The 24,588-nt window shown below is 43.6% G+C and overlaps 1 protein-coding gene across 1 annotated transcript in view; it reads left to right on the top strand.

The window, feature by feature from the left end:
• PLEKHG7 (pleckstrin homology and RhoGEF domain containing G7) overlaps positions 1 to 24,588 on the top strand; it is a 137,270-nt gene that overhangs the window by 49,023 nt on the left and 63,659 nt on the right. The window contains exons 2-3 of the mRNA XM_082256921.1: positions 1,417 to 2,131; positions 10,426 to 10,448. Of these exons, the coding sequence (XP_082113047.1) occupies positions 1,472 to 2,131; positions 10,426 to 10,448 (683 nt within the window). The 5' untranslated portion in view covers positions 1,417 to 1,471. The remainder of the gene's footprint in view (positions 1 to 1,416; positions 2,132 to 10,425; positions 10,449 to 24,588) is intronic.

Raw genomic sequence — 24,588 nt, 5'->3', positions numbered from 1 at the left:
AACAGCAGGTCCCGGCCATGAATCATGACTTGCTCCCGCTGTGTGCAATCGCAATGGGTGCCAGCCAGGGGTCATTCATGCCCGCATCTCTAACTCGGAAGTAGGCAGCAAAGTACGGGTACATTGCTTTGCCTGTGTGGGCCACCTGTCTGCAGTACATTGCGGGCGGGCAGTTCACAAGTGGTTAAAGTATTTTTTTTTTCCCCTTAACTCCTGCTCAAGTAACAAATATAACATTTAAGAATTCTAATTTCTTTCTGTCTTGGTGACAATGGTATACTTAATAGGGACACAGACGGCAATAAAAATTTGGACTGGGGTTTCAAATCTTTTCCCTCTCTATCTAAAAAAAAGTTTTTGCTATACAGTATACCCCCGCTCCATCGCTATTCAGTTTTTGCAGTCCCGGTATATTGCGTTTTTTTTTGTAATGTTATTTTACTATATAAATAATTAAAAATGAAATATTTTTGTGTTTTCCATAGCTCTTGCTATGTCTCTCAGTATCTTTTATGTGTTTAAATTAGTTTCTATTGTTTTAAAAGTGTGTTTAAAGACCTTAAAATGCTTTTACACGTACAGTGACAGTAAAAAAAACATGTCTACAATGCATTTTAATAGGGTTTTTTCTATTTCGCGGATTTTCACTTTTCGCGGCTGGATCCGGAACGTAACCCCCGCAATGGAGGGGAGTTTACTGTATATACATTTAAAAGTGAACCTGCAATGACCATTTCATAGGTCTGGCCTTACTTAAGATGTATGCATTTGTTGAATGCTGCATGCACAAAGCAAGTCCTCAGATATTCTATGCAACAAATCAGCTATGTGGTTGTTTTTATTTTGCACTCCATAGGCAGTAAAGGTATCATTTCCATTAGTGAGTAATGAGGCATATACCATGGAAGGTGCCAGTGATTAATAAATCTAGTAGAGACGAAGGAAGGTCTTGGAAGACTTGAATTTGCTATGCTGGCTGGCTTGCTTGCTTGCTGTCATAAATCATCCAACTGGTCCTCATAGCAGATGGAGAAAAGCAGTGTCACCTCTAGGATAAAAGCAACCATTACTTTGTTATAAAAATAGAGTTCTGCGATGTTTTCAAGCTGTAAATTCCAGTCATAAGAAAAATACATTGGTCAGTGTAGAAACAGCTGTTTTTATGTAATGAGATTCCTCTTGAAGATTATAGCTTAATCATTGTTTTAAGTGTTTTTTGTCACGTTCCAAAAACATCAAACCATATTTTCAGGAATATACATAGTGTTTATGTGTATCATCAGTGAGTAATATTACAATGGCATAATGATTCAGTGTCCTCATGAGGACTGCCAGTGGTGTGAGAAGCTAGGAGTCAGTAGTATCCTCTTTGCAGTGTATGATGTATTCATAGTGTTGTGCTCTTTTCTTCTTTAGGAACAGGATGTGTGCCTGAAAAATGCTGGAACCAGTTTAGGTGTTTTTCCCAGCCATGGATGATGAGGCGTATGTTTCAATTATGGAATATTCGATAGAAGATCACGATAATGTATTTAAATTCAGTCTCTGCCCGCCTACCAATTCAAATATTACAATGGATGAAATGAATATGAAAAATGAAGGCAGTGAATCTTCTTTAATAGATTCCAAGTTTATTCTAGAAGACAAAGCCCCCGTAGAAAACAAATACAAGAAGACACATCTTATTCCTCCACTTATTATTACGGTACCTTCCAAAGAGACTGATGTAATCTACAGTACACCATTCCAATTTGACAGGCAAGCACCTGCAAGGATATCTACCTCACCCACTCTTAGGAGGCTGAGGAAGAACACAGTTGGGAACTTCATGTCTTTGCAGGACTATTTTGATGCCTCCAAGTTTCCTGCTCACAAAGAGGAATCTGTCTCCATAAGTTCATCAGAGGACTTAGAGAAAAATGAAGCCTCTATAGCAGCATCTGGCTGTAAAAGTACCCAGGACAATAGCTCTTGTGTATCTCAAAGTTTAAACCACACCACCGATCACTTGGGCAAAACTGGTCTCCACACTAATTATACCAATGATGAAAAGTCACCAAATCCAAACTACAATGGAACATCTGCATCTGAAACAAAAAAGGACACTGAAGGGCTACACAGCTGTTCAGAGGTAAGCTATGTTTTTAGCATTTTGAAGATTTAAAGTATAACTAAAAACAAAAATTTTTTTTATTTTTGGACAGAGTAGAGATGGATCAGAACACCTGTCAGGTTTTTATTGCTGTCTGTGCTCACCATTAAGGAGATTCACCCTCTCAATTTGCCATGTTTACCGTTCTCATTAAAAGTTAAAGAAAATACCAAATTTTGGGTTGTCCCCAGAAAAGTAATAGAGGGGAAATCTTCCAATGGGGACACTAGTTCTGGTAAACTTGGGGTCCCCATGAAATTTTGTTAATTTGTAGGAATTTCCTCTCACTTCCAGTTTGGCTATGGGTCAGGAAGATAAGGGGAATCTCTTGCTCTATCCAAAATGAAAAAAAAAAAAGTTTTGCCCAAAGTTCTACTTTAAACAGAAATACCGTATCAAATATATTTCCTATAGATGTATTTTCATTTGACTAGTTTGCAAATGTTCTATAAACAAAATAATTTTTGACAAAGAACATATATGCACACAGGGTGGATTAAGAGATACGCATTCACACAATGTCGTTGGGATGAAGTGGTTGTGTTCGTGCAGTGGGACTGCCTGCATGGGAATGCATAAACACCTGTGCATTCCCATGCAGGTAACATGGCCCTGTGTGGGCATATGGTATAGCACACCCTGTGTTAATAAGGCCTAAGTATGTTCATGAAATTAGTGTTGATGGGGGAATCCCTCCTGCAGAGCCATTGTGTTCTCCCAGAAGGGGGGAATGGAGGTGAGCCATCCCAACTGGAACAATATAGTGATTACTGCTAGTTGCTACAATAGCCGGTAGCAATAATCGCGTGGCTGTTTGTATCCAAGTTGATTGATTGTTAAAGTTTGGTACAATCAAACTGCCCATACATAGTTTGAATCTCGGCCGGTCCCTGCTGATCCGGCCACGATTCAAACCATCTATGGCCAGCTTAGGAGTGCTGAGCCTCCCTCTCAGCGTAAGTGCTGCTGTACATGGAGATTATGGAGAGGGTTATACTTTTACTAGTACATATACTCCTTATAACAGTGGTTGTCAATTTACAAAGCGTAGGGGTCTCAACTATGGCACTAACAGCTCCAAAAGGGCCACACATTATCTTCAGTATATGACAGAAGACTGCCAGATATTCCAGACATACGAGAGGAGAAGATTAAAGTGGTTCTAAAGGCAAAAGTTTTTTTATCCTAATACATTCTATTAGCCCCCCCTAATACTTACCTGAGCCCATCTCGATCCAGCGATGATGCACAAGAGACTCGGCTGTCCGGGACTCTCCCTCCTCATTGGCTGAGACACACAGTGGGCGCCATTGGCTGTCAATCAAAGTCAGTGAGCCAATATGGAGAAAGGGGGCAGGGCCGAACCCCAGCTCTGTGTCTGAATGGACTCGTGGAGCTGCAATTTAGCTTGGGTGCCCCCATAGCAAATAGCGCAGCGGGTTGAACGAAAAAAAAAGGGTCAGCTCTGGTTGGAGCCTCTGTACTCACTATACGAAGCAAGTGCAGCGATCTCCCTCACTGAGCTGTTGTGTTCTGACAGGGCAGACAAGGTTTTTGTAAGTGTACTTTATACAGATTCCCTGCCAGATTTTAGATTAAGGATTATAAACTGGTTAAAGGGTCTATTTTAAATATCATACCTGGAATAAATAGAGTTTTTCATAGCTGCCTAATGTTCAGATTTAAATGCAGACATAAACTAGCTTTGTGTGGGAGAATGTGAAATCAGAATTTCAACTATGTGTGTGCTCATTAGATCTTTGCTTAGTTACAGAGTCCAACATTGTCACAGAGGGTCTTAAACAGCCGTTATTACATTCAGCCTATCCTAATTCCATTTGGGAAATGAATGGGAACACAGGAGCAGAACATTATGTCCCTGCTGAACTGGGTCATGTTTGCAGGCTGAAAGAAGAATGAAACCACATATCCAACTGTCAATAATCTTAGCAACAAGCGCTTGGAAATGCTGGCACTGCATCATTCGCTCATTAACTGTCATGTGTATTTAATGAGTCAGCTAGTGGTTATACAGTAGAGGTCCTTAAATCTAGTAATTCCTGGCATGATGTTCAATTCATATTAGGTTTATTGTTAAAAAAAGACACACTGGCATAAAGCAATCAAATATTAGGTTACATAAGAAGAATGGAAATGCAGACTTCTAATGAAATTCTACCAGTCCTGAAAGCTATGAATCTGATACACTTGTATATCTGAGAATAATGCGTTCACTAACATTTAATGACACATGAAAGCAAACTGTGTGATCATTACTGGTGTATAATACAGCTAGTACCAGTATTGCAAACAAACCACCACCCATACACATACACTATATTGTCAAAAGTATTGGGACACCTACCTTTACACATGAATTTTAATGGCATCCCAGTCTTAGTCCTTAGGGTTCAATATTGATTTGGCCCATCCTTTGCAGCTATAACAGCTTCACCTCTTTTGGGAAGGCTGTCCACAAGATTTAGGAGTAAAAAATAAAAAGGAAAAAGCCGCGCTAATACAACTTGATAAAAACAAAGCCTCATAAGGTAGGAAATCCTTGAATCCTTGAAGGTTTAGGAGTGTGTCTATGGGAATGTTTGACCATTCTTCCAGAAGTGCATTTGTGAGGTCAGGCACTGATGTTGGACGAGAAGGCCTGGCTTGCACTCTAATTTATGCCAAAGGTGTTCTATCGGGTTGAAGTCAGGACTCAATGCAGGCCAGTCATGTTCCTCCACCCCAAACTCACTCATCCATGTCTTTATGGACCTTGCTTTGTGCACTGGTGCGCAGTCACAATGGAACATGAGGGGCCATCCCAAACTGTTCCCACAAAGTTGGGAGCATGAAATTGTTCAAAATGTCTTAGTATGCTGATGTCTTCACTGGAACTAAGGCCAAGCCCAACCCCTGCAAAACAACCCCACACAATAATCCCCCCTCCACTAAATGATTTAGACCAGTGCACAGAGCAAGGTCCATAAAGACATGGATGAGTGAGTTTGGGGTGGAGGAACTTGACTGGCCTGCACAGAATCCTAACCTCAACCCGATAGAACACCTTTGGGATGAATTAGTGGAGTGGAGACTGCGAGCCAGGCCTTCTCGCCCAACATCAGTGCCTGACCTCACAAATGCGCTTCTGGAAGAATGGTCAAACATTCTCATAGACACACTCCTAAACCTTGTGCACAGCCTTCCCAGAAGAGTTGAAGCTGTTATAGCTGCAAAGGGTGGGCCAACTCAATATTGTACCCTTCAAACGAATACTGGGATGCCATTAAAGTTCATGTGCATGAAAAGGAAGGTGTCCCAGTACTTTTGACAATATCATATGTTTCCTCCGATGGAAAAGGTTTATTTTCTTGTTTTTTTTTAGGACAGGCAAAAAAATCATGCTCGTCTAACCTGAAATAATTCGGATAGCCAGTAATTTTGGGCTTTTACCCCAAATGGGAAATTTATTATTGGCACTAATATACAGCATCTCACAAAAGTGAGTACAGTAATCCCCCGCTCCATCGCGGTTCAGTTTTTGCGGTCCCGGTAATTCGTGTTTTTTTTTTTGTAATGTTATTTTACTATATAAATAATTAAAAATGAAATATTTTTGTGTTTTCCATAGCTCTTGCTATGTCTCTTAGTATCTTTTATGTGTTTAAATGAGTTTCTATTGTTTTAAAAGTGTGTTTAAAGACCTTAAAATGCTTTTACATGTACAGTGACAGTAAAAAAAACATGCCTGCAATGCATTTTAATAGGGTTTTTCTATTTCGCGGAATTTCACTTTTCGCGGCTGGGTCCGGAACATAACCCCCGCAATGGAGGGGTGTTTACTGTACACCCCTTACATTTGTGTTAATATTTTACTATATATTTTCATGTGACAACACTGAAGAAATGACACTTTCCTGCAATGTAAAGTAGTAACCCAACACACAGCCATTATTTTCTAAATTGCTGGCAACAAAATGAGTACACCCCTAAGTGAAAATGTCCAAATTGGGCCCAAAATGTCTATATTTTGTGTGGCCCCCAATTTTTTCCAGCACTGCCTTAACCCTCTTGGGCATGGAGTTCACCAGAGCTTCACAGGTTTCCACTGGAGTTCTCTTCCACTCCTCCATGATGACATCACGGGGCTGGTGGATGTTAGAGACCTTCCTCTCCCCACCTTCTCTTTGAGGATGCCCCACAGATGCTCAATAGGGTTTAGGTCCAGAGACATGCTTGGCCAGTCCATCACCTTTACCCTTTAGCTTCTTTAGCAAGGCAATGGTCATCTTGGAGGTGTGTTTGGGGTCATTATCATGTTGGAATACTGCCCTGCGGTCCAGTCTCCGAAGGGAGGAAATCATGCTCTGCTTCAGTATGTCACAGTACATGTTGGCATTCATGGTTCCCTCAATGAACAGTAGCTCCCCAGTGCCAGCAGCACTCATGCTGCCCCAGACCATGACACTCCCACCACCATGCTTGACTGTAGGCAAGACACACTTGTCTTTGAACTCCTCACACGCTTGACAGCATCTGAACTAAAATAATTATCTTGGTCTCATCAGACCATAGGACATGGTTCCAGTAATCCATGTCCTTAGTCTGCTTGTCTTCAGCAAACTGTTTGCCGGCTTACTTGCATCATCTTCAGAAGAGGCTTCCTTCTGGGACGACAGCCATGCAGATCAATTTGATGCAGTGTGTGGCGTATGGTCTGGGCACTGACAGGCTGATCCCCCACCCCTTCAACCTCTGTATCAATGCTGGCAGCACTCATACCTCTATTTCTCAAAGACAACCTCTGGATATGACGCTGAGCATGTGCACTCAACTTCTTTGGTCGACCATGGCGAGGCCTGTTCTCAGCAGAACCTGTCCTGTTAAACTGCTGTATGGTCTTGGCCACCGTGCTGCATTTCAGTTTCAGGGTCTTGGCAATCTTCTTATAGCCTAGGTCATCTTTATGTAGAGCAACAATTCTTTTTTTCAGATCCTCAGAGAGTTCTTATCCATGAGGTGCCATGTTAAACTTCCAGTAACCAGTATGAGAGAGTGAGCAATATCACCAAATTTAACACACCTGCTCCCCATTCACACCTGAGACCGTGTAATACTAATGAGGCACATGACACCAGGGAGGGAAAATGGCTAATTGGGCCCAATTTGAACATTGTCACTTAGGGGTGTACTCACTTTTGTTGCCAGCGGTTTAGACATTAATAGCTGCGTGTTGAGTTATTTTGAGAGAATAGAAAATTCACACTGTTATATAAGCTGTACACTCACTACTTTACATTGCAGCAAAGTGTCATTTCTTCAGTGTTGTCACATGAAAAGATATAATAAAATATTTACAAAAATGTGAGGGGTGTACTCACTTTTGTGAGATACTTTACACATACAGTTTAAAGTGTATCTAAACCAGCCTTTTTCAACCAGAGTGTCCAGGCAAAATGCCTAAAAATTGCCCAAATATTTTATACAAGCCATTGGGTGGATGAAGCCTGCCTATTAGTTACACAAAGCCATAGGCTTTCATTATGCATCATTACTACCTTCCAGCCATCGGCATCCTAGCAACCAATGACGTCATCATTTGGTAGGGAGAATGTTGGTCACCTACACAGCATCCTTGTGTGACCCTCCCCTGCCCCCTCTCTGTCAGTGCTGGGGTCACATTCGCTGACTGATGGGGAGAAATGGAGAGGGAAGAGAAACATTGGAATACTAATCAGTACCAGTGTGCAAAAGTGTATTTGCTTTGGAAGAATAAATCCTCTAGAACAGTGGTCCTCAACTCTGGTCCTCAGGGCCCACTAACAGGCCAGATTTTAAGTATTACCTTGGGGAGATGCAGACTAGAGTACTGCAATCACTGAGCAGCAAATGATATCACCTGGGATGTATTTCAGTTATCTTGCAAAACTGGCCTGTTAGTGGGCCCTGTAGGCCAGGGTTGAGGACCACTGATCTAGAACATTGGTGTCCTACGTGTGTGGGTGTTGCTGCTTTATGTAAAACGATTAGAATATCTTTTTTTTACATTTTAGGATGGGGTGCCTCAAGACTGTACATAATTTTAATGGGTGACTTGAGATTGTCCTTAACTGTAAAGGGTGCCTTGACTGAAAAAAGTTTAAACATTGATCTAAACCCAAAACCAAACATTTAATATATTGCAGTTTACTAGTCCTTGGTGTGGTAGGTGCATTGGTTATCTTTTTTTTTTTTTTTTTTAACTTTTTTTGCTTTATTTTCAAGTGGTAATCCTTGTTTCTCCGCTGTATCTGTGGAGAGAGCCATGGTTGTCACCCTAAACAATATAGGCTGTTTGCGACTTTAAATGAGGCACAAGCAGGTAATGCTTAGTGTCTTCATCCCTGTATTCGAAAAACTGAAAATTGAGGGGATTAAGAGAGGTGCAGGGAAACCAGCCAGTCTGATGTACTTACCAAACAGTCTGCCAACCAACCAAGTAGACCTGTCTCACAATGTAGGTAAAAAACAGGGGTTTAGTTGACACGCATTTGCAAACGCATGTGTAAGCTGCAGGGCCCCTTCACGGCATCTTGTGTTACTTGCAGTCCTAACACTAACATTGAGTGTCTCCACAATGGAAGCACATGGTTGCTAATGGATGGATGGGAGACAGGTGGGATGGAGGTGGCCCAATCCCCCCCCCCAACCTGCTCCCATCAATGACTGGTCTAAATATATTGTAGCTCTAATTAGCTGTGTTGTAGCAATGGTATAAACTGAATTGAAAAAAAGGTTAACTGATCTAAACCCAAAACCAAATATTTAATATATTGCAGTTTACTAGTCATTGGTGTGGTAGGTGCATTTGTTATCTTTAAACTCTTTTTGCTTTTTTTTCAATTGGTAATCCTGAAAAAATACTTCTTGTCCCTGGGTGGCTACGTTGTTTCTCCACTGTATCTGTGGAGATAGCCATGGTTGTCACCCTAGGCGGCTCTCCTGACATGGACTACAAACCTGTCCATATCTCGTTATCTACATTAGGAAGGAAGATCGTCTTTAGAAGAATTGGCTCCTGTGGTAGCTAGGAAAGCTCCGTTGATTTTATTGTTGTCTGGATGCAGTTAGTTAATTCCAATCTACCCCGAATAAGGATACTTACCTTAATAGAGGATGTCCTTTATAAGTTTCACAAAGTTTTTGGTCCTGCTGTTCGGATAACTCCTCGACAGCCACCTTATTGCATTCTTAATTGTTTGTGGGTGAGGTGAGGTTCCAGATGGGTTTTGATGCTCCTGTTTATCATCCTTATTTCTGTGCTTGAGCCATGCACCATTATTTTATTTTTCTTAGTTTGTTCAGTTAACTTGTTGCCATCTATGGTTGCTGTATGGTTTTCTATGAACTTGTTTTTTGTTGTAAATTTTGAACGTATGGAAGATTTTGTCTGCCACGGTTTTGTATTGTGTTACTATGCAAAATTTAATAAGATTTTCCAAAAAAAAAAAGAAAAAAGAAGATAGTCTTCAGTGCAGCTTACAGGAAGTGCCAAGGACGCTGCATTCCTGGCAAGATCAAACAGACTTCTCTATATTTGCTTAGCTTGAAAAAAAGAAAACTAATGCAGCCACCAGATCTAAGAACTGTAAACTGCAATATATTAAATTTTTGTTCTTGAGTTTGGCTATCCTTTAACTTGTCATTAGAGAACTTGGATGCTGCCTTACTGTCCTCTTCTAAATTGCTACCTGCCAGACTTCATTATAAATTTCTATCTGCATACTTGTTCCTGATTAAACAATTAAAGCTTAAGGCCCCTTTCACACAGACAGTTCAGATCCGCCTGTTCGTTTTTTTTGGCAGATCTGAACGGTCCCCCCATGCATTCCTATGGGGCATCGGATGGCAGCGGAGACATGTCCGCTGACATCCGACCCGATCCGATCCGTCAAATCTGGACGGATGGAAACCCTATTTTCCATCCGTCCAGCAGATGGGATCAGATGAGAACGGACAGACGGTCCGTTCCCATCAGATTTCCCCCATAGAGATGCATGGGGAACTGACAGCTGTGTCTCCGCACACAGCGCGAAGACACAGCTGTCATCCTCCTGCTCAGCGGGGGATCGGCGGGTCGATCCCCCGCTGAGAAAAACGGAATAGTGTGAAAGGGGCCTAATGCTTTGCTTGTGTATCTATGTATAACGTGTATGCCATTGTATCCTATATACAGCATAAGCTAATCTCAAGTATTACAAGAAAAGTAAGCAGTTCATGTTTTTCTTGTCTTGCAGATGAAGGAGTTCCACCAGTCACGGTAAGGAGGACAAACAGTTTTATTTTGTTGATTCCAGTCAGATCTGCTAACCATTTCTAAGAAAAGTTTGGATTCTAATTTGATACACTAGTAACTACCTGTGGATCAGAAAATTGGAAACATTGCATTAACCACTTAAGCCCCGGAGGATTTTCCTGCTAAACGACCAGGGGGTATTTTGCGATTCGGCACTGCGTGAATTTAACGGACAATTGCGCGGTCGTGCGACACTGTACCTAAACGAATTTGACGTCCTTTTTTTCCCACAAACAGAGCTTTCTTTTGGTGGTATTTGATCACCCGTGCGATTTTTACTTTTTGCGCTATAAACAAAAAAAGAGCGTACATTTTGCAAAAATAACAATATTTTTCACATTTTTTTATATGAAATTCCCCAAAAAAAAATGTAAAAATCAAAATTTTTTAACATTTTCAGCCAATTTGTTTTATGCTACCTATGTTTGGTAAAAAAAATCGCAAAAAGCGTATTTTGATTGGTTTGCGCAAAAGTTATCGCGTTTACTAACAAAGGGAAAGATTTTTGTCATTTTTGTTGTTTTTTTTTTTAACGTGTAATGGCGGCGATCTGCGATTTTTTTTTTTTGCGGTACTGCGACATTGCGGCGGACAGATCGGACCCTTGACTGACATTTTTGACACTTTTGGGGTTACCGGTGACATTTCTACAGTAATCAGTGCTATACATATGCACTGTTACTGTAAAAATACACTGGTAGTGAAGGGGTTAACTTTATTTGGGAGGGAGGGGCTGTGTGTATCCCTAGGGGCGTGCTTTCTACTGTGATTGGCTGTGGCTTGAGCTGTAAGGACACTGATCAACGGATCTACATACTAGATCCGTGTGATCAGTGTCTTTACAGCGAGGAGAATGACAGGTGGCTTGTTTACACAAGCTGCCTGACATTCTCCCTCTCCCCCGCCGATCGCCGAGTGACCGGCGGACATCGAGTCCGCTGGTCACACGCGCGGGGGGGTCCATGACCGTGTCCGTTTTTTTATAGATTTAGCAGGAATTATGCGAGTTATGTTATATTTGTGTCTGATAGTGATTTTGTTGTAATTTTAGCTAAATATATCTTTAATATTTTCTTGGGGGGGCCCTGCCAGGTAGTCTGTACGGGGCCCAGCGATTTCTAACAGCAGCCCTGTGTATATGTATGTGTGTGTGTATATATATATATATATATATATATATATATATATATATAAATAAAGAAAACGCATATCAAATGCATATGTGTCCATAGATGATCAATATTTCTGTATATAAATACCTGTAGCGAGGTTGACCACCACTTTTTGGTGTCAAGTAGTAAAAGATGTTATATATATCGTATACAAACTTGTATAATACAATAAAATATAATATAAAATATACATAAAAGTGTATGTGTATGTGTGTGTGTATATATATATATATATATATATATATATATATAAATATGCCTAAGGATGGGTTAAAATTATGTAACAGGAGAATTCCATAGAAAAATTACTAAAATCGAATTCTACCAGGAATCTGATGTAAAGTGTGCACAATGTAACTGCGTATGTGGAAAAGTGCGCGTATGAAAGTAATCATAATAATTACAATGGTAATGTTAACTGCATAAGCATGAAGAATGCACACAAAAAGAAGTGTGTGTGTGTATGTGTATATATATATATTCTGTAAAAAGTAAATGCATGTGTGTAAGCACACCTACACCCATATACTCACGGACATATAATTATCTATGATAAATTTGGTATACCAATGTAATTGGCTAAACCCTGTGCATTTATTTGCACACTAATGGTCACATATATACATGAACACCTGACTTTATGTGCATATATGGAAGAGGAGAAGAAAAGGAAGGGAGAGAAGGGGGGGAAAGAACCAGAAGCACTGGTTCAGACTGCTAAACTAGGTTGTGAAACTCAATGTCCTCATTCAGCCCTTTGGGTAACAAGCTGCCTAGGGTGAAGATCCAGAAGTTCTCACGCTTGCAAAGCTTCTGGAATCTTCTTCCCTTATCAAGTTCATCGGAAATGGCCTCAACACCAAATACTTCCATGCATGTGGGATCACCATTATGCTTGGTCTTAAAATGTCAGGGGACTGAATATTTGTCTTTCCCATGGATGATATTACACTTGTGTTCACCGATGCGGACTCTCAAAGGGCGGGTTGTACGGCCAACATAAAGTAGCCCGCAAGGGCACAAAATGCCATAAATGACAAAGGAAGTCCCACAATTGAATTGTTTGATTTTGTGTGAACTGCCATCCGAGCCCACTATGTCCTTTTTCTGATGCCACATGAACTGGCACGGGTCACAATTTCTTACTCCCTGAGCCAGAGCTGCAGGATCACTTGACTGGAGCAGAATAAAAATGGGTAAGTAGTACACACATTTTTTTTTTTTTTTTTTTACAGGTTAGGCAGAATAGGTAGGAAGAAAAAGAAACCTTTTAAAGAATGCTTAGACCTTTCTTTCACTTTAACTAACCAGCAAACTATCAAACTATTCTATAGATCTCCTAATATTTGAAGGGCTGGATGCAGTCATTTTTTTTCTTTTGTTTTGGAAAAAGTTATTTTAACCAGTTTACTTTCCTTTAAAAGATAATGCAACAGTGGTCTAGGCAAAGTATTTCATGCATGCAGTGCAGACCCTAAAGACCCATTCGGGGGTATGCCCACTGTGATGGGCAAAGTTTGAGGTCTATTTACAATCCAGTATCATAGTTAAGACAGGATCACCCTGTATCTCTGACTGTTACTGTAAAAACTGGGGCTATGTTTGAAATGTATTCACTTCTTTCTGTAAACTTTTCAAACTTGGCACTAAAACTCAGTCACTTGGCACTAAAACTCAGCCTCATATGGATGACCACATTTTACCTCACACCACTGGTTGCAAACTTTACCGCTACTTTCACCTAGAGTCCTAATAGGGTGCCAGACATTTTCTCACACCCCTTCGCCACAAAGACTTTGCCACAGGATGTTTTACACCTGGTTTGCTGTGTACTCCTCTGGTCTTCCTACAAGCAGGTCTTGACCAGAACTTTACTTTAAGCATTCTGAAAGGACAGGTTTCTTCGCCCTTGTCCATTATTTTGCAAAAACCTCTGACTTTCCTCTCTCTTGTTAAAACCTTTATTCAAGGTGTATGTCACATGAAGTCCCCCTTGCAATACCCTGTGCTTCTTTGGATTCCTAATTTGGTTCTCTCTGCCCTGCAGAAACCCCACTTTGTCATCCCTGCTTGGATAACACACAGTGATTATCACTAGCAGCTATAGCTGCTAGCAATAATCGCATAAAAAAATCTGACACGCTGCTTGTACCCAAGTTGATTGATGGATCGATTTGGATACAACCAGCCTGCCCATACATGGTTAGAATATTGGCCGGTCCCTGCTAAACTGACCGAGATTCGAACCATCTATGGCTGGCTTTGGAGTACAGTACACAGGCCGCCCCTTCTTCCATTCCTTTATTTACTATGAATTGCTTGCTACAAAACTGAGGACTCACGAGTGGGGTAGGGTTATAGGGGAGGCACCTATGGAGTGTGACCTCTAAAGCTTTGCCAGTGTTTAATCACCTGAAGGTACAAGCCTATAGCCCAGGGACTTTAAGCGTGTCCTTTACTGTACTCCAAGATGTAGAATTTATAGTTTAGTCAGAATTCCTCTTTTAGACTATACATGCAGTTACATGATAGATATGGGGATAAGGCCACGTTTATGTCCTTGAGAAGCTTTGGCATTTCTTTAAATATCAGGAAACCACTCTTGCCACTCACTCTTGTTTCTCTGAAATGAGGTTTTAGTGAAGAATTTCTCTGCAAAGTTCATAAACATACACATGTGGGGAATACATGTGTTAAAATGTATACATCAGTCTCCTGGAAAAATGTATATGGCTGATCAGATGCAGTACACATACAGTTGTGCTCATAAGTTTACATACCCTGGCAGAATTTATGATTTCTTGGCCATCTTTCCGAGAATATAAATGATAACACAAAAACTTTTCTTTTACTCATGGTTAGTGTTTGGCTGAAGCCATTTATTATTAATCAATTGTGTTTACTCTTTTTAAACCTTAATGACAACAGAAACTACCCAAAGGACCCTGATCAAAAGTTTACATACCCCAGTTCTTAATACCGTGTATTGCCCCCTTTAACATCAATGACAGCTTGAAGTCTTTTGTTGTATTTGTTGATGAGGCTCTTTATCTTCTCAGATGGTAAAGCTGCCCATTCTTCCTGGCAAAAAGCCTCCAGTTCCTGTAAATTCTTGGGTTGTCTTGCATAAACTGCACATTTGAGATCTCCCCAGAGTGGCTCAATGATATTGAGGTCAGGAGACTGAAATGGCCACTCCAGAACCTTCACTTTATTCTGCTGTAGCCAATGACAGGTCGACTTGGCCTTGTGTTTAGGATCATTGTCATGTTGGAATGTCCAAGTACGTCCCATGTGCAGCTTCCAGACTGATGAATGCAAATTTTCCACCAGTACTTTTTTGATAACATACTGCATGAATCTTGCCATCAATTCTGACCAAATTCCCTGTGCCTTTGTAGCTCACACATCCCCAAAACATCAGCGATCCACCTCCGTGTTTCACAGTAGGAATGGTGTACCTTTTATCATAGACCTTGTTGACTCCTCTCAAAATGTAGCGTTTATGGTTGTGACCAAAAAGCTCAATTTTGGTCTCATCACTCCAAATGACTTTGTGCCAGAAGGTTTGAGGCTTGTCTCTGTGCTGTTTGGCGTATTGTATGTGGGATACTTTGTGGCATTTGCGTAGTAATGGCTTTCTTCTGGCGACTCGACCATGCAGCCCATCTTTCTTCAAGTGCCTCCTTATTGTGCATCTTGAAACAGCCACACCACATGTTTTCAGAGAGTCCTGTATTTCACCTGAAGTTATTTGTGGGTTTTTCTTTGTACCCCAAACAATTTTCCTGGCAGTTGTGGCATTCTCAATTCCTTGGAAATCCCTTTCCTGTTTTATACAGTTCAACTACCTTTTCCCACAGATCCTTTGACAATTCTTTTGCTTTCCCCATGACTCAGAATCCAGAAACGTCAGTGCAGCACTGGATAAAAGATGCAAGGGTCTGTCAGGAGTCCAGAAACTCATTGACCTTTTATACAAACACACTAATTACAAGCAAACAGATCACAGGTGAGGATGGTTACCTTTAATAGCCATTCAAACCCCTTTGGGTCAACTTGTGTGCATGTTATCAGACCAAAATCACCAGGGTATGTAAACTTTTGATCAGGGTCATTTGGGTAGTTTCTGTTGTCATTATGATTTAAAGAGTAAACACAGTTGATTGATAATAAATGGCTTCAGCCAAACACTAACCATGAGTGAAAGAAAAGTTTTTGTGTTATTCATATTAGGGCTGAACGATAGTCGATATTATAACGACCATCGTTCTGCGGCCGCAGGCGATATTCATATCGCTGAGGTCACGATATTTTGCATAGGCAGGGGGAAGGGACTCGGAGGAGAACTCACACATCCATCCCACTGCAGCCCGCCCCACACGTTCAGTGAGTCTCACTCTCCGCCCTAGTTTTCTCAATGGCACATTCAGGGAACCAATCACGCCGTGAGCAGCTGCACAGCTAACCAATCACGCGTGCCTGCACACCTGATTGGTTCGCTGTGCCGCTACTCACGGCGTGATTGGTTCCCTGAATGTGCCATTGAGAAAACTAGGGCGGAGAGTGAGACTCACTGAACGTGTGGGGCGGGCTGCAGTGCACGAGTGAGTCAGTGTATGCGGCTGTGCTGTGATCCTTTCCCGGCTCCTAGTCCACCGCTCCAGCCTCCTACCACCACCACTGTGAGAAGACTGTCACTTAATAATCCGATCGATTCCACACTGTCACTGAGACTGAGTAATTGATTTGAGAGTACCATTATTAACCCTGACCTGCCCAGTGCCCTGTATCTGCAATTAAAATTTAGAAGGCTGCCTGCATGCTTCATGATTTCCATTCCCAGCATCCTTCCCAATCCCTTGTTGACTTTAGCCTGGATTGACGGGTCCCTCAATATCGCAATATATATCGTTGAAAAAAAAATATCGCAATATATTTTTTTTCCAATATCGTGCAGGCCTAATTCATATTCTCTGAAAAATGGCCAAGAAATCATAAATTCTACCGGGTTATTTAAACTTATGAGCACAACTGTATCTGTCAATATATTAAACTCCTGTTTGAGACTTCTAGATTCTCTTCGTTTAAACCATGTGTTTTCCTTATACTCTGTTTCCTTTAATGACCAGTTGCCAAAAGCAATACATCATAGTTTTCCAGTTGTCCCAGTCTGTATTTAATAATTATCAAAAGAGGGTTAGGCTTTTTTTAATAACAAAGGCTTGTGTTAGTTGTGTTATCTTTGTCTTACTAGAAAACAAACTACGGTTTGTTCTAAGCAGGTATATGCTTGTCTTTTGCATTTGTTTCTATTTAAATACTATGCTAGTACATATTTGTCCTTATCAAGGAAAGCTCTTGCATTGTAAGTCAAATACACAATAGGTGTAGCGTTGGTTTTCCTTAAAGAAAAAAGGGAACAAGCATGTCTAACAAAAGCTTACAACCTAAAGTAAACCTATGTACCTTCAATTTAACTCCCTAAGGCACATGTGTAAAACACATGGCCTTTGGGCCGAATTTGGCCCGCCAGACCATTTCACCATTTCATGTGGCCCTCACACCCAGGGCTTTTTTTCAGCCAGAACATGGCAGAACTTTGTTACACCACCTACAGCTTTTGCCCTCTGCTCCCCACTCACCACTGTCACTTTTAAAAACACACAAGCCTTCTGTGTCCCAGGACAGTTTTCTTCTTGGTGGCTCTCACAGATCACTGCCTGGCCTGCACTCAACGTAGATGCAGGTGCAAGTTCACTGTGGAATGAGGCATCACGTGGTAAGTTGCACTGTGATCTCCCATCTGCCAGGAGGTACTAGAGCTGAGCCGGGTAGGTGAGATGCGAGGAATATTGTGGACAGCCTGTGAAAGAGACCTGAACCCTGCACACTGTGCATAGAACATCCCTAAACCCTGCACTCTGTATGTAGTGCACTTCTCAACCCTGTTCTCTGTTCACAGCTCACCCCTGTACTCTGTATGTCGCGCACCACGGAACTCTGCACTTTTTATGTAGCACACCCCTGAACTCCGCACTCTGTGCATAGGACACCCCTAAACTTTGCACTCTCTACATAGCACATCCCTGAACTTCGAACATAACGCACTCCTGGTATTTATTGCCTCTTTCAGATCCTTCCAGTGTTAGTTCATTTTGGCCACACCCACTGTTCGATACAGTTTGGAGGGGGTGGGGGCCTGGTTGAGTTCTTGCAGCTATTCTCTGGGAAAAAAAAGTCCTGGACAAATTCATATAGTATCACAAATACAACTGTTTCTATGAGGGCAAACCTAATGTGGCCCATCAGGAAGAGTTCAACACCTCTGCCCTCAGGCTAGGTTCACATATATGTGGGTGCGGGACTGCGTGTAAATCGCACTCATTCTCTCGCGCATAGGCAAGTTATTTAGCAGATGTGTGGGGCTGCCATTAATTCTTAACACGAAATCCATCTGAAAACACAGAACATTTTCTGGCGCTGGAAATCGCATGGTGCAAAAATACCATGTGCTTTTAAAAAGGTGCATTTCTCACAGGTACAGCAGCCCATTCAAATGCGAAAAACATGAGCTGCACCAATTGCAAGTTTAGCCTATTTTGGTCTTTTTTTTTTTTTTGCACAGAAACCGCAGAGATTGTGTACCATTTTTCTTTTTTTTTTTTTTTTAAGTGGTTCAGCATGAACTACATGCAGCCACCTAGCTTTAGGAACCAAAAATGCTATAAGATGTAGTTGATGAGTCCAAGGATCAGACCATGTGCATAGACACACCTTTTAGGTGCCTGTTATGCAATGTTGATTGCAGTATAGGGGAGTTTAAGTGAACCTGTGCTCAGACTTGTCAGGTAAGGAGTATAGATGACAGCAAAACAGTTCATAAGTACTACATATGCAGACAATTCAATAATAGCAGCATATACCATGAGCAGGACCTTAGGCAGAGCAGGCTGGCTGGTACTTGTGGTGCACCACTGCAGATGTCAGCTGGGCAGCAAGAACTGGTGTGTAGGTGGAAAAGGTCAGAGCAGACAAAGAAGTAACAGGGAGTCTGATAACAGAGGATGGTCAAGCAGAAGTGAAGAGTACATGAGCCAGGTCACGCGTGAGTAGATAAGATAAAAATGGTACAGAATCGCAGTGGAGAGAGCAGGGTCAGAGCAAGTCTGGTAATACATAGTAATCAACAGAAAAAATACAAGCTGGGTCAAGCAAGAGCTTACTAGGTAGCATCCTTTTATCCTGACCACTGGTGATGTGTGCAACAGGTACTTTAAACATGAGCTGGCCAATCATTGTTGCTTCCGGGTAAAGGCGACAAGGACCAGCTCAAGTCCTGGTACTGACAAGATTTAGACATTATAGTATTTACATATTCTGAACACGCATAAAAATTACTTTCTCTTTCGTTCATTGACGGACACAGCTCGTCATCTTCATGACTATATGAATTATACTGCCCCCTACAGGAGTAGACACTAGGCAGACAAAAACTTGACTACGCCTATGGGGCAGTCCCAGGGGGTATACTCCCACTCTCTGCTATAGGTATTCTGTTTTTTTGCCTAGTCAGGATTAAGGACCTAGTTCCTTGCTGGGATCTCTGGTCCTGGCAATTTTTTCTTTTTAAATGGAATTTCTTTCCTCTTGTTATTATTTTGTTCCTGTGTGATCTACAATCAAGTGTCAGACTGTGCGCAGACTGGATAATCTAGATCCTTACAGTCCCCCCAGTCTGACCAGCAAGCACGTGCAGACTGCAATTCTGCGATAGGTCGGCCAGGACATAGCCCCACTGGACGGGGCTGGCCTGCAAGTTAAACGTCTCACTAAGGCACATACGAACTGGCTTCGGCCGGAGTCACAGTGTTTCCTCCTGGGCGACAGCACCCACATTACGATGGAGCAGTGGTCTGTCCGGAGCGTTGCCCACCCTGTTCCTGGTGTGGTAAGTAGCTGTCCTCCCTCTACCCCTGGAGGGTTTTGGGGTGGACGTGGGCCCCTCCCTGGGAAGGTCGGACCCCCTGGGTCTCCTCCCTCCCAGTCAGCATTCCCCCCTGTCTCGGTGGTCTATTGCAGGCCTTTACCCCCCCCCCCCGGGTGTACATACCTTTTTGGGTCGGCCTGGGGTATTGCACTGGGGGGGGGGGGCGTGCCACTGGCGCCTGAACGATCATTTCTTGAGAGGTGGATAGGCCTGGTGGGGGCACCTGCCGGGGGCCCCCCTTCCTGTTGGGATCGTTTTTGTGCTGCTGGGGTCCCCCCTGTGAGCCACGTGGTGCCGCCATTTTCTTGTAGCTTTTCTTGCTACAGATCAGCAGCCATGTTTTTGTAACCTCGGTGGCCATTTTCTTGTGGTTTCCCATTAAAAATAGTGGCGGCCATGTTTTTGGAGCCGGATGGGCATTGATTCGGCCGTGGGAGCCACTCCTTGGCCTCTAGTGCTGAGCCCTGGACATTCCTCTTCCTGATTGCCTCATGGTGTACAGTTAGTCCTGTGCTGTGAGTACCTGACCAGTGGTGGTGAGTCCTTTTGTGGGGTTTTATCTCCCTCCCTCTGCTATTGCGGCGGTAGTGCTCTGTGCTGGGCCTTGTGATGTCACAGCGCAGTGGGGTGTCCCTTACAGTGTTCTACACCTTTTTTGTGTGCGTTCCCCTCTCCACTCATGGAGTCCCTGGAGCATATTTCACCACCTGATCCCCTCTTAGAGGCTGTTGGACCCTCTGGGTCCCCACAACTGACTGCACTGATGGCTGTTCTGGAGTCCTTGGTGTCCAAGGTAGATATTATCTTGGGTAAACGGGCTAGCAAAAAGCATCCCCCCGCCTTCACCTGTTTCCTCTGTCTAATCAGATCCAGAATCTGATTTGGCTGCCGCGGATGCGAGTTACCCTTCAGGGTCTGCGTCCATGCACCCTTCGTGGTCAGATAGTGAGGATGATTCCTCTACTCCTCTAGCCGCACATGAAAAGGCGCTAGTGGATGCACTGATTGTATCATTGTGGGAAACCTTAAAGATGGAGGATGCGACTAATGCAGCATAAGAAGCGCGGGTAACCTTTGGCACCCACAGGGTCCTCAAAAGTGGCGAAGGTGTTCTCCTTTCCCGCCTTCTCTGATAATATTGTTAAAAAACAGTGGGAGTGCCCGAAACGCACCTTTTGCAATCCCTAAACATTTTGCAATGCAGTACCCTTATGAGGATTCCATCCTTAAAAAATGGACGGTTCCTCCTGTAGTGGACTCCCCGGTTTCCAGGTTGAAGAAAGCCACCGTAATCCTGGTTGAAGAGTCCCTGGTCTTCACAGATCCAGTTGATAGGAGGTTGGAGGCCTTGACCCGCCATATGTTCACTGTGGCCGGTTCGGCACTTAGACCGGTATTTATTATATGGCCCTGGTGTCGCAAGCTATGACAGAGGGGGCTAAACTTCTTCGCCGGGACCTGTACGGGTAACAGCTCTCCCCTGCCTTTGCAGAGCTGGCAGATCAGTTGGTCCAAGGGCTATAGTTTGTCTATGACACCTCTTTGCATGCCGCTCCCTTGATTTCTAGACTGTCTGTCTCAGCGCTGGTCCTGCAGCATATTATCTGGCTAAAATGCTGGTCTGTGAACCAGGCTTCTAAGAAGGCCTTATCCGATCTTCCATTTGTGGGGGATCGCCTGTTTGGAGCTTCCTTGGATGACATCATCAAAGGCCTCACAGGGGGAAAGTGTACTCTTCTTCCTCAGATTTCTAAGGTTAAGGAGTCCCGTCGCAAACGGGGGCCTTTCTTTTCAGCTCACAAACGGCCTTTTTGTTCCTCAGGGTCTCAAGACAAGGGATCTTCAGGGCCTCTACCGGAGGGTTCTATGAGGTCTTGGTCCAGCAAGCCCCGAGTGGGTTTTGCCAGACCTGCAGACAAGACTTCCTCTGCATGAAGGGGCACCCTCACCCGTATCTGGGGTGGGGGGACGTCTTCGCTGGTTTCCAGACCCATGGACCTCCCTGATCCAGGACAAGTGGGTCCACAAAGTCATTTGCTTTGGCTACAAGATCGAGTTTCGATTGTACCCTCAGGAAAGGTTTTTCCCTTCCAATCTGCACTTGTCCCCGGATCGCTTAGGGGATCTCTATGGAGCAGTACAAGGCTTGTTACTTCAAGGGGTGATTGTTCCGGTTCCGTTATCAGATCGTTTTCAAGGTTTTTACTCAAACCTGTTTACAGTTCCCAAAAAGGAAGGCAAGGTGCGTCCCGTTCTTGACCTCAAGGAGCTAAACTGCTTTGTGTGGGTACAGAAGTTCCGAATGGAATCCATTTGCACAGTAGTGGCGTCCCTACATCGAGGGGATTTCCTCGCCTCCATCGACATCAAGGACGCCTACCTTCATATTCCAATATGTGCTGCCCACCAGCTCTTCTTCCGATTTGCCGTGGGCGAGTAGCATTATCAGTTTGTGGCGTTACCCTCTGGTCTCGCCTCTGCTCCTCGAGTATTCACAAAAGTATTTGCCCCGATGCTAGCATTGCTGCGTCAGCAGGGGATAGCGGTACTGGGGTATTTGGACAATCTGCTTTTGCGAGCAGAGTCTTCGTCTGCTCTGTTGGACTACCTGCAGATTACTCTGCGAACTCTGAAGGAGTTCGGTTGAATTCTGAATTTTCAGAAGTCTGCTCTGATTCCGTCGACAGGTCTGGACTATCTGGGTCTGACGCTGGACTCTGCCTCAGCCAGAGTGTTTCTTCCTCAGGAAAAACTTCAGAAATTGCAGGAGGCAATTCAGCTTATGTTGTCCAGCAGAGGGTTATCACTTCGGACTTACATGAGGGTGCTGGATCTGATAGTATCTACCTTTGAGGCGGTTCCATTTGCACAGTTCCACACGAGATCTCTGCAAAAGGAGATTCTGGTGAAAGGGAACAAGGATCCTCAGTCTCTAGACAAACTGATCCTGTTGAGCTGGAGTATGAGGGGGTCCCTGGTTTGGTGGCTTCATTCTCTGGCACTTAATCAGGGAAAATTAATTTCTTCCCCTGTACTGGACGGTTGTCACCACGGACGCCAGTCTGTCCGGGTGGGGAGGGGTCCTCGGCACAGAGTGTGCTCAGGGGGTCTGGACCCTGGAAGAATCCAGGCTACCGATCAATGTACTGGAGTTCCGAGCGATCAGACTTTGTCTAAATCATTGGACAAGTTGACTCCAGGGGTATCTGGTATGGATTCAAGCTAACCGTGGCCTATGTCAATCACAAAGGGGGCACATGAAGTGTCCTGGCGGCTTAGGAAGTAGCTGGCATTCTAAGGTGGGCAGAACGAATCTTTCCAGCCCTCTTTGTTGTACTCATTCCAGGGGTGGAAAATTGGCAAGCGGATAACCTCAGTCGACAGGCATTGGACCAGGGGGAATGGTCACTTTCTCTGGAGGTGTTTAATCAGTTGTGTCTCCGGTGGGGTACTCCTGAGGTGGATCTGTTGGGCCCTCGCCTCAACAGGAAAGTGCAGAAACGTGTTGGACGGTCTCGGGATCCTCTAGCCGATGCCCCAGATGCATTAGTGGCTCCTTGGAGTCAGTATCATCTGATTTACGCCTTTCCTCCACTCAAGCTTCTGAGGAAACTCCTGCGCAGGTTTGAGGCAGAAGGGATTCCGGTTATCCTAGTGGCTCCAGACTGGCCTCGTCGGTCTTATTATGCTGATCTGGTACTGCTGGTTGACGATGCTCCCTGGAGACTTCCTCTCAGGGAACATCTGCTGTCCCAAGAGCCAATCTGCCATCCTGCTTTACAGTTGCTGGCTTTGATGGCTTGACCGTTGAAAGCCAGGTGCTGAAGGATAGAGGGTTGTCTGAATCTGTGATTCCTACGCTGTTAAAAGCTAGAAAATCTACTTCTAGGAAGATTTACCATCGTACTTGGAAGTTGTACATTGCGTGGTGTGAATCCCTCAGGGTTCACCCTCGCTCCTTTACGGTGACTTGGATCTTGGCTTTTCTCCAACGAGAGGTTGAGCAGCGCCTAGCCTTGAGTACCATCAGGAACCTGGTCTAGGCCTTGACGGTTTTCTTTTAAGGCCTGTTGGCCACACACTGTTTGGTGCGTACCTTTTTATCCAGGAAGTGAGACATTTGGTTCCTCCAGTGTTGTCACTGTTGCCGCGGTGGGACCTCAATTTGGTGTTATCTGTTCTCCAGAAGCTTCTCTGAAAATATTTGGGAGGTTCCCCTGCTTAAGTTATCCCAGAAGGTGGCCTTTTTGGTGGCTATCACTTCTGTGTGCATGGTGTCGGAGCTGGCGGCGCTGTCTTATTCACCTTACCTGGTGGTTCACAAGCATAAGGTGGTTCTTCATCCATGTCCTTTGTTCCTTCCTAAGGAAATTGTTTTGCATTCCCTGGATGTGATTGGGCAATAAGGGTGTACCTGGCAGCTACGGTCAGACTCACTATTTGTCCTCACGGATGGACCTTGCAAAGGGCTGGCTGCTTCTGCTGCGACCATTTCCAGATGGAACAGACAGACTGTGGTTCAGGCTTATGCCAGTAAGGGTCAGGTTCCTCCTTTCTCTGTTAAGGCGCACTCTACTCGGGCGCTTAGTGCCTCCTGGGCCTTCCGTCGTCAGGCGTCAGTGATGCAGGTTTGCAAGGCGGTCACCTGGTCATCTGTGCACACGTTCACAAAGTTTTATATGGTGGATGTGTTGGCATCAGCAAATGCTTCCTTTGGCCTCAAGGTTTTGCAGGCTGCTGTTTAGAGGACTTGTCCTCTTTGAGGGTGTTTTTATATTTTTTTTTTTTCAGGTGAGCTCCAGTTGTTGATAATTGAGCTCTATGTTACCTGGTTGGCTATGTTTTAGCCTTGGGGGAGGTTTTTTTCTTACTGTTCCCACCTCTCATGTTTGACACTGCTTTGGGATGTCCCATATATTCATGAAGATGAGGACCTGTGTCT

Source organism: Pelophylax lessonae (assembly GCF_965119305.1).
Source record: "Pelophylax lessonae genome assembly, chromosome: 4".
Taxonomy (NCBI): Eukaryota; Metazoa; Chordata; class Amphibia; order Anura; family Ranidae; genus Pelophylax; species Pelophylax lessonae.
This window is presented reverse-complemented; position numbering and strand designations above follow the sequence as displayed.